Source organism: Octopus sinensis, linkage group LG22 (genome assembly GCF_006345805.1).
Source record: "Octopus sinensis linkage group LG22, ASM634580v1, whole genome shotgun sequence".
NCBI classification, from domain to species: Eukaryota; Metazoa; Mollusca; class Cephalopoda; order Octopoda; family Octopodidae; genus Octopus; species Octopus sinensis.
In genome coordinates, this window is record NC_043018.1 from 10,270,575 (window position 1) to 10,282,114 (window position 11,540).

Below are 11,540 nucleotides of genomic sequence, written 5' to 3' on the forward strand. Positions count from 1 at the left end.
GACTTCGCCTTTCATCCTTTCGGGGTCGATTAAATAAGTACCAGTTATGCTCTGGGGTCGATATAATCGACTTAATCCCTTTGTCTGTCCTTGTTTGTCCACTCTGTGTTTAGCCCCTTGTGGGTAGTAAAGAAATGGGTATTTTGTCTGTCTTTATGTTCTGAGTTCAAATTCCACCAAGGTCGACTTCGCCTTTCATCCATTCGGAGTCGATAAATTAAATACCAGTTGTGTACTGGGGTCAATCTAATCGACTGGCCCACACTCCCTAAAAATTTCAGGCCTTGTGCCTAGAGTAGAAAAGAATATTTTTCTCCCCACACATTTATGCTGTTAAAAAATTTTGAAAATTTATGGTTTTTCTACCCCACTGCCTGCTTAACTCATTGTTTCTGTTTATAATTTAAAATATAGGAGAGACGGAGAAGTCATTGCTGGGATTTATTTATCCACTGATTTAAAAAAAAAGTTTGTGAAACATAATTTATTTTAATACTCTTTGTTTCAGTCATTTGACTGTGGCCATGCTGGAGCACCGCCTTTAGTCAAGCAAATCGACCCCAGGACTTATTCTTTGCAAGTCTAGTACTTATTCTATCAGTCACTTTTGCCGAACCGCTAAGTTACACACTAGCATCGGTTGTCAAGCGATATTGGGGTGGGGGGACAAACACAGACACACAAACATATACACATACACATACCTTCATACACACACACACATATATATATATATATATATATATATATATATATATATATATATATAAATTATATTAGAGATAAAACCACTATTAGGCAAATCAAACAGTGAAAAATATAAACCAAAACATATACTGTGAAATTTGATTTAATCCTAAATCTAATTTTTCCCTGTAAGTTTGGATTTACTCATTATTATTATTATTATTATTATTATTATTATTATTATTATTATTATTATTATATATACACACACACACATATCTATGATGGGCTTCTTTTCAGTTTCCGTCTACCAAATCCCCTCACAAGGCTTTAGTCGGCCCGAGGCTATAGTAGAAGACACTTGCCCAAGGTGGCACACAGTGGGACTGAACTCAGGATCATGTGGTTCGTAAGGAAGCTACTTACCACTCCTACACCTAATACCATATTTTCCTGTGAGTAACTATGATATTCTCTCTCTCTCTCTCTCACACACACACACACACATGATCTCATTTTGCTAATTGGGGGAGGGGTAAAAATTTAAATTACAAAATTTTTTTATGGTTGCTTACGTGTTAATTCTGCATCATAATTCCATAAAATGTGTTTATGGGGAGAAAAATATTGAAAAACATCAGTACATGTGAGAACAATAAAGAAACAAGGAATATGGTTGTGGGATGTGCTAGAAAAAACAACCAAATCTCCTTTAAATCTCACATGTTTTCCTTTGAAAATATTTTTTTTCAATGAAAAGGCTTCTCCCATGGTTTTTAAGTATATAGTACCAAAAAAATTGGCCAAAATTGGTCAAGAGTAGAGGGGTGAGTGGGTGAGAGGACATGGGTGGGGGTGAAAACCATAAATTTAATATATTTTTTTCTTAATAAGATGCCTTCCCCACCACACAAATCATTTTGAAGACTGTGGTAAAAAAAAACTGGAAGAATCATTGTCAAAACAGAGAAAATCCAACTTATGTAAATATCCTGATCCAAAACTCCCACACCATTTTAATACCAACCAGTCTGAGATTTCCTTGAATTCTTTAATTCAAACTTCCTGTTTTGAAGTGATTTGGATTAAGACATTTTCCTTCAGACATCAGTGTTAATTGATGTGGATTAATGTTCAAAACAGCAGTATATTGTACCAAAATCTGAATTAGTTCCTGAATCAACTGAAATGAAGCCAGAATATTTCAAGAGAAATATGGTCAAAAATAGCTGAACTTCTACTCATGACCATCCCTAATTTTGTGACACAAACGCCTTATTTTAAAATGATCCAAATCAAAACTCTCCATCAAAATTCTTTGTTCATTTATATTCCAAACAAAGTTATTTTACTGAATTCTTCACCATTTTCAAAATTAATTGAAAGGAATTTTATGGATCAGCATATTTCAAAATAAATATATAATAATAATAATAATAATAATAATAATGAAATTATTGTATACAGTGTTCAGGTGCACCACAACTTGTCAGAAAGTGCGTACAGAGTATATGCAGTAATGTACAAATGTCTGGAAAGCGAACAATGTATGAGTCAGATACATGCTTGTGTGTGTATGGAGGGGAGGAAATCAGGTGTAGTGTTGGCGAATCTCAGGAAGCATGGAAGTTTTGAAGGATGCAGTGCTCCGACAACTAACAACTGATGCCGGCAGTTTGTTCCATGCTTCAGCAACTCTCAGCGTGAAAAAATGTTTCCTAAAGTCATGGGAGCTGTGCTGTTTTCTGACTTTGTAACATATGTCCACAGGTGTTTGACAGGTGAAGTTTGAAAAGGTGCTCAGAGTTATTGTTTGTAAGATGGTTGATAATTTTATGGGTGTCTGCCAAGTCAGCTGCCAGACGTCGGAGTTTCAATGTGTCCATGCCCAGGGAAGTAAGGCGTTCAGAATATGGCAAATGCCTGATGGAGGGTATTCTTTTGGTTGCACGTCGCTGAACAGCTTCCAGACAATTGATATCCTGGGCAAGATAGGGGTTCCAGATCAGTGATGCAAATTCCAGATGAGGTCTTACCATAGCTATATAAAGCCGCAGATAGATAGCCGGAGAGTGGCTCACAAAGGATTTGGTGAGTGATGCCAAGACACCCTCAGCCTTCTGGTGACAAAAGGTTTAAAACAGAAAGTTTGCATCATAGAAGTAGAAGTAGTCTAAGGTAGATTGGTATCAAAAGAATCAAAGACATTTTCTGGAATTAAACAGCATAGAATTTGGAAGACTGAATGTAATGAATTTAGATATCTTACCTTTCCTGGTGCTGCTGGAAAGCCTAGAGATTTGTAATATTTTTTGGAGTGTTTCACATCCAGTATAATGCCATGTTGATTTAACCTATTTTCACCAGTGAATGATTGGCAAGCTGATGACTGTTTTTTATGATGCTTGGGATACTGTAGGTTCTCGATTCGAAATTGATTCACAAGGCCTTTGCCAATTAAAGGTTCATTCAATTCCACCAGTGGAACTACTGGTGAGTATATACGGAAATTTGGTAGCCTATTGTAGCCATGATACTTTCTTTCAAGAGACACAGGCTACAATTAGCAAGAAAACAAAAAAAAGATAAATAAAAGTCAAAAAGCAATTAAAAAAACATTTAAACAATGTTGGGTGTATTAAATATTCTTATATGTCTTCTGTTTTGCACTTGTTAAAGTCAGATTAAAATAGTACTCAATACAAGTGCAAAGCATTCATTAATTCACATATATATCTGTGTGTGTGTGTGTGTGTGTGGCAAGAGAGAGATAGAGTGGAGGAAGAAGGAGTGACTAGTTAAAGTCAGATTAAAATAGTACTCAATACTAGTCACTCCTTCCCCACTCTCCTTCTTCCCCCGCTCTATCTCTCTCTCTTGCCACACACACACACACACACACAGATATATATGTGAATTAATGAATGATGAAGGACTTACATAGCCACTTTCTTTAGATGTGAGGACATTGAGGGCGAATGCAGGTGAATCCAGGTGAATCCAGGTAAGCAAGCTGTTGATGGTGGAGAATAAGACAGGAAGAGAAAAGCATATACAGGCTGGCCCACAAATCACTGAGGGGTTGCAATTTTTGATAATTCTTTGATCTTTTTGACATTTCTCTTTTGTTTTCAGGAATTTTATGGATCAGGTCTTGGAAATTAATTACAGAAGAATATGACACCACACGATGCACCTAAGTGGTGAAATTGTTCTATTAAATTCAGGAGTCAATTATTCAAAGCCAGAGAACATATCATTGGCACTTTCAAGTGAGAGATGCCCCAAGTGAAAACACATTTAGGCACTTATTGCTGTACTGGTTTCAGTCATTTGACTGTGGCCATGCTGGAGCACCGTCTTTAGTCAAACAAAGTGACCCCAGGACTTATTCTTTGTATGCCTTGTACTTATTCTACCGGCCTCTTTTGCCAAACCACTAAGTTATGAGGATATAAAGACACCAATGTTGATTGTCAAGCAATGGTTGAGGGACAAACGCAGACACACAAGCTTATACATGTGTGTGTGTGTGTGTGTGTGTGTGTATGTATATATAGATATATATATGTATGTGCATATATATGTATGTATATATATATATATATATATATGTATGTGTGTGTATATGTTAGTGTGTCTGTATTTGTCCCCCCAACATCGCTTGACAATCGATGCTGGTGTGTTTAGGTCCCCGTAACTTAGCAGTTCAGCAAAAGAAACCGATAGAATAAGTACTAGGCTTGCAAAGAATAAGTCCTGGGATCGATTTGCTCAACTAAAGGTGGTGCTCCAGCATGGCCACAGTCAAATGACTGAAACAAGTTAAAGAGTAAAGAGTATATATATATATGTATATGTATGTGTGTATATATATGTATGTGTGTATATTTATATATATGTATGTATATATATATGTATGTATGACACACCGGTCTCACGCCATTTCCGCTCCACCGGTCACTCCTTGCAACACCTGTCTGTGTTCGGATTGTCCTTGCACAGAGGCCATCCGGATTCCCGTTTGCGCCGTGAACAGGAATTAATCTTCTCTCTTCGCTCTTTCACGCCATTTGGTCTCAACTCTCCCCCTTCTCATCTAACCTCCCCCGACTCCTACTTCTCTTTCTCTCCTCTTCTTTCCTCTTTCTTCTTCCTGCTTCCCCTTCTCTCTTTCTCTCTGCTCCCTCACTCCCCTCCCCTCCCCTCCTCCTCTCCTTTCCCACCTCCCTCCTCTTCTCCTCTCCTTATTTCTCCCCATCTCCCCTCCCCCTTCCCTCTCCTCTCCTTCCTTCTTTTCCCCCCTCACCCCCTTATCTCATCTCTCCTCCCTCCTCCTCCCCCCTCCCCCCCCCTCATCTCTCTTCCCTCCTCCACTCCTCCCTCTCTCTTCTCTCCCCCTTTCACTCTCCCCACAACCCCCACTCTACCCCAACCCCCACTCTACCCCAACCCCCAGCCGAACCCACACCCCACCTCCCCCTTTTACTCTCCCCACAACCCCCACTCTACCCCAATCCCCAGCCAAACCCACACCCCACATGGGCTTTCCCCACCTCCCACCACACTACACCATACGACATTACACATCACATCATACATACATACACACGTCCAGACCTTTCACACGCACATACATACTTTCTCATACACACACGCACCCTTATGTTGGGGCGAGGTCATTTGACCTTATTATCTCCCCTACTATCGCTCTTGCGTCTAACGTCTGATCTCTGACTTCTGGCCGAAATCAGACCGCCATGTTGATTCGTTAGCTCCTGCATGCATTTTTTTTCTCTCCTTGTTTCTTTTCTGTTTATCTTTCTGTTGAAGAGCGTAGGCTCGAAACGTAAAAGACTTGTTTTATTTCTATTCCTGAGCACCATACTAATACAATTGTTTGTTTGTACTCCACCTGCCTTCGTCTTTTGTTTATTTTCATAAAGCTTCCCGTTATATACATATATATATATATATATATATATATATATATACTAGCAGAATTGCCCGGCGTTGCTCGGGGCTGAATTGCTTGAAAGTACTGTTAATGATTGCACTGAATTATGATGATTATTCAGGCAAATATTGATATAAGTTTACGGTGGGAGATAAGGACTTAATGATCAAACGTGTGCCATTGCATTGTTTTGGGGGAACCAAATTTCTGATGAGCATTATAGGGGCACCAACTTTAAGTTTGAGAAAGTGTGGTGGTAGCCCGGGGTGCTCAAAGGAATTGAGTACCTCTATTGGATAGTTGATGACGTCCTCTGGGTCAGGAGTTGTATCGATAGACTGATATACATAGACTTCCCCAGGAATGAGTTTTAGCATTTCATCATTAATATGGTGAACAGTTTTATTCCTCGGGGCCAGTATAGCCTTTTTGCCAATCCAATCCATATTCTGATAATTAGCTTGTAGATCTGGGAACACTGCATCTCTGAGATCAGAAGGCGTCTTAACAATGGTACAAATGGAATCGATGGCAATATTACCATTTTCATCCCCTGGTATTTTGCCTTCGCCAAGTGCAAGGAGGGTGTGAGGAAATGCTGCTGATGTGATATTACGTCGCATATGAGCACGCATATTGGTGTGAAGTTTGAGAGTTACTTCCGTTTATTTAAAAAAATATGCATTAAAATGGAAAAAAATGATGGTAAATTATTTGTAAAATCGTAGACTCATCATAGACGCGCGCTAATACCCAGAAGGGCTCGATATGAATCACGACTATAAGATACCCGGTTTTGGTTAAACTGCATCGCAAAATGTGGGAGTAGTTAGGAATCTAAATCGGAGTAGACAGACACACAACCTTTCTTTTATATATAAATATTTTTGTCCTAAAAAACTTTGTGCGGAGTGAATGGTTACCTCTATGGAAATATATACACACACATTATACATACATCTGTGTATAGATGAATATATAAATACATTTAAATATCTATATACACTTTTGGGCGATCTTTCTGCTACTTGGATATACTTTAGATCTTATATTCGTCCTAAAAAACTTTGTATGGAGTGAAAGGTTACCTCTATGGAAATATATACACACACATTATACATACATCTGTGTATAGATGAATATATAAATACATTTAAATATCTATATACACTTTTGGGCGATCTTTCTGCTACTTGGATATACTTTAGATCTTATATTCGTCCTAAAAAACTTTCCTGTCACACACTCACACACATGCACACACACACACACACACACACGCGCACCCTCACACACACACACACACACATACACACGCACACACACACACACACGTTAGCTTACAATTTTATTTATATATTTGCGTGTCTATGTGTGTAAAGAGGAAGTGGGAATGCAGAGTCAAAGAGTGAAATGGTAAAATATTGAGTTTTCTCGAATTTTTTCTGAAATGGGGGTGAAATTGAAAGAAATTTTGTATGCCATGACCGAATGGAAGTACTTTGAAAAATCATAGGTAAACTCTAATTGAAGAAATTGTGTGAGGAGTAAATCGTTATGTATTTATTTGTTTCTGTTTGCTGTGTTGTTTTTTTTTTTGAGTAGTGGTTTAAGGTACACTTCTCTCGTTTTATAGAAATACTTTCATTTTAATCGTTGCACACTTGCAAAGAGAAAGGAGGAGAAATTAGGGTGATAGCATGAGTGAAGCAGATCACTCCGTTTTTGTGTGTGTGCGTGTGCGTGTGCTGTAGCCCACACTAAGAAAAGCACTTAACTTACACACCACAATGTGAGTTTTCTCGAAATTTTGCTTAATTGGGGTTGAAATTTGAAAAACCAGACCTGGCACGACCCGATGTATTCTACTCTTAAAAATGCTAGGTAAATTGTAATTGAAGAAATCCTATATTGTAGATTTCTATAAGAGACAAAGGGAGGCAGATAAAATCTGCCTTTTATAATAAGAGATATATATGACAGACTTCTTTCAATTTCTACCAAATCCACTCACAAGGGTTTGGTTGGCCTGAGGCTATAGTAGAAGATACTTGCCCAATGTACCACACGGTGGGACTGAACCCAGAACCATGTGGTTGGGAAGCAAGCTTCTTACCACACAGCCACATCTGTGCCTATGATCATCATTTTGGAAAACAAGGAGCAGTATGTGATCTCCCATGATCTGGGAGACCTCACGCTGTCAGAACTGATGAGGTGAGGAAATGAGTGCGAGAAAGTATTAAACAGAATCTGGGGCACATCAACTTGAACACAGTTCAAACAGCTTGGGATTTCATAAACCTCACTGCAAAAAGTTCTCCTCACTCTTAACCTTTTTCTATGCAAGGTACAGTTAGATTAACAGTTGAAGCCCCGGGACTATGAACACAGGCTCCAATATGCTGCCCAGGAAGTGCTTCAAAATTACCTAAGTTTTACACAAAAATTGATCTGAAGAAACTCACTTTCATTTGAATGGATTCATCAACAGACAAAATTGTCAGTTTTGGGGCTCTGAGAATCTGAATGCACCAAAGAGAATTGTGCACCATATGGTGTTAAGCTGACAATAGGTGCCATTTGAAAGATATCATTTTTCATATGTAATGCAGAGGTATAATGAAAAAGGACTAATGCAAATCAATATCCAATATCTCCTCTATATTGAATTAAAATTTCATACTATTTGTAAAAATAAGGGAGATATTAAAAATTGAAACCTCTCAGTGACTTCTGGGCCTCCCACTATATATACACAAGTAAGCACATAGATGCAAAACACGGGGGCAAAAAATGATACTCAAATACTAGAGGTAGGGTAATATGACTTTTCATTAAAGCTGCAAAAACAGTTACTCAGAGTTTCTTATTCATGCTCATCAGGCAGCTGTGATCAAGAATCTTGATCACAACTATCTGATGAATGGAACATGAAACTCTGAGTAACAGTTATTTGGGGGTGGGGCGGTGATGTTTTTGCAGCTTTAATTAAAAAGTATATACACGGTTCCGGGTTCAGTCCCACTGCGTGGCACCTTGGGCAAGTGTCTTCTGCTATAGCATCGGGCCGACCAAAGCCTTGTGAGTGGATTTGGTAGACGGAAACTGAAAGAAGCCTGTCGTATATATGTATATATATATATATATGCTGTGTGTGTGTGTTTGTGTGTCTGTGTTTGTCCCCCCAACATCGCTTGGCAACCGATGCTGGTATGTTTACGTCCCCGTTACTTAGCGGTTCGGCAAAAGAGACCGATAGAATAAGTACTAGGCTTACAAAGAATTAGTTCTGGGGTCGATTTGCTCGACTAAGAGGCGGTGCTCCAGCATGGCCACAGTCAAATGACTGAAATAAGTAAAAGAGTAAAGAGTAAGAGTATGTATATATATATATCTTGCTATTATGCTTAAGTGTCATAAGTCCAAAATGTTGCTTTTATACACACACACACAGATATATGTTGTGTATATGTTACAATAAATGGTCCAAATTTGTACAATCATCATCATCATCATCGTTTAACGTCCGCTTTCCATGCTAGCATGGGTTGGACGGTTTGACTGAGGACTGGCGAACCAGATGGCTGCACCAGGCTCTAGTCTTGATCTGGCAGAGTTTCTACAGCTGGATGCCCTTCCTAACGCCAACCACTTCGAGGGTATAGTGGGTGCTTTTACGTGCCACCAGCATGAGGGCCAGTCAGGCGGTACTGGCAACGACCTCGCTAGAATCTTTTTACACATGCCAATGGCACAGGTGCCAGTAAGGTAATGCTAGTAACAATCCCATTCGAATGGTGCCTTTTACATACCACTGGCACGGAAGTCAGTTACCTGCTCTGGCAACGATCATGCTCGGATGGTGCTTTTAGTACCCTACTAGCATGGGGCACAAGTGCCAGTAAGTCGACTCGAATGGTGCCTCTTATGTGCCACTCGCACAGAAGCCAGTTAGCCGCTCTGTCAATGATCACGCTCATATGGTGCTCTTTGCACCCCGCTAGCACAGGTGCCCATCATCGAATTTCACTTTGATTTTGATTTTGATTTCACTTGCCTCAACAGGTCTTCACAAGCAGAGTTTAGTGTCCAATGAAGGAAAAGGCATGCATAAGTGGGCTGGTTACGCCCCTGGCATAGGCCACGAGGTTATGGTCTCACTTGTCCTGCTGGGTCTTCTCAAGCACAGCATATTTCCAAAGGTCTCGGTCACTAGCCATTTCCTTGGTGAGGCCTAAAGTTTGAAGGTCGTGCTTCACCACTTCATCCCAGGTCCTCCTGGATCTACCTCTTCCTCAGGTTCCCTCAACCACTAGGGTGTGGCACTTTTTCATACACTGCTATCCTCATCCATTCTCGCCACATGACCATACCAGCGCAAACGTCTCTCTTGCACACCACATCTGATGCTTCTTAGGTCCAACTTTTCTCTCAAAGTACTTACACTCTGTCAAGTATGCACACTGACATTACACATCCATCGGATCATACTGGCTTCATTCCTTGCAAGCTTACGCATGTCCTCAGCAGTCACAGCCCATGTTTCACTGCCATGTAGCATGGCTGTTTGTACACATGCATTGTACAGTCTACCTTTTACTCTGAGCAAGAGGCCCTTTGTCACCAGCAGAGGTAAGAGCTCTCTGAACTTAGCCCAGGCTATTCTTATTCTAGCAGCTACACTTTCAGTGCACCCTTCCCCGCTACTGTCTTGGTCACCTAGGTAATGGAAGCTATCAACTACTTCTAGTTTTTCTCCCTGGAATGTGGCGAAAGTTGTTCTCTGCACATTTTCAGTGTTTATTGCACCTGAGCATCTGCCACATACAAAAGCTATCTTCCCAGTTAGCCTTCCTTTGATATTACTGCACCTCTTATGTGTCCATACTTACACTCTTATAGAGTTTCTACCAACGCCTTTTCTACAGATCGAGCAGGGCCATCTACCAGAAGGGATTTGTGGTGTGCCTGCCTTACTACTTATTAGGACTTTGGTTTTAGCTAAGTTGACTCTAAGGCCCTTTGATTCTAATCCTTGTTTCCACACCTGAAACTTCTCCTCTAGTTCTGATAGTGACTCAGCAATTAGAGCAAGGTCATCAGCATAGGGGAGCTCCCAGGGGCATCCTGTCTTGAATTCCTCCATTATTACCTGGAGGACTATGATAAATAGGAGGGCGCTGAGGACCGAACATTGGTGAACCCCTACCTCTACCCTGAATTTTTTAGTGTACTCGTTGCCAACCCTCACCTTACTGACAGCATCCCTGTACATGGCTTGCATGGCTCTCACTAACCGTTCATCTATCCCTAGTTTCCTCATTGACCACCAGATAAGGGATCGGGGGACCCTTTCAAAGGCTTTCTCCGTGTCAAAGAAAGCCAGGTACAGGGGCTTATCTTTGGCTAGGTATTTCTCCTGCAGCTGTCTTACCAGAAATATAGCATCAGTAGTGCTTCTCCCTGGCACAAACCCAAACTGCATCTCATCCAAACTGACTCTCTACCTAATTAGTTGGGCTATGACCCTCTCTGTGACCTTCATTACCTGATCCAACAGCTTGATATCTCTGTAATTATTTGTATCTAAAGCATCACCTTTACCTTTGTAGCAGTTGACTATTATGCTGCTACACCAATCATTGGGTATGACTCCTTCGTGTATCACCTTGTTAACTATATGGGTGACTGGGCTATATCCGACTCTGCCAGATATTTTGAGCATCTCTGCAGTAATTCCTGATGGGCCGGGGGCTTTCCCTGTCTTCATACTTTTAATTGCTTTCCTAAAATACTTTTTGCTGTGAATCATCTAAGCTGTAGGCCACATGTTTCTGCATCATTACACTTTACCAGACTCCAAATCTATCATTCATAGCTTACTAAGAACAGC

The 11,540-nt window shown here is 40.2% G+C and overlaps 1 protein-coding gene across 1 annotated transcript in view; it reads right to left on the reverse strand.

Annotated features, from left to right (window-relative positions):
* Window positions 1-3,047: 3,047 nt before the first annotated feature.
* The window catches only part of LOC118767479, a 22,283-nt gene continuing 13,790 nt past the window's right edge, over window positions 3,048-11,540 (reverse strand). Inside the window, exons 4-5 of the mRNA XM_036512101.1 lie at window positions 3,102-3,244; window positions 3,048-3,069 (exon numbers count right to left, since the gene is read on the reverse strand). Coding sequence (XP_036367994.1) covers window positions 3,048-3,069; window positions 3,102-3,244 — 165 coding nt within the window. The remainder of the gene's footprint in view (window positions 3,070-3,101; window positions 3,245-11,540) is intronic.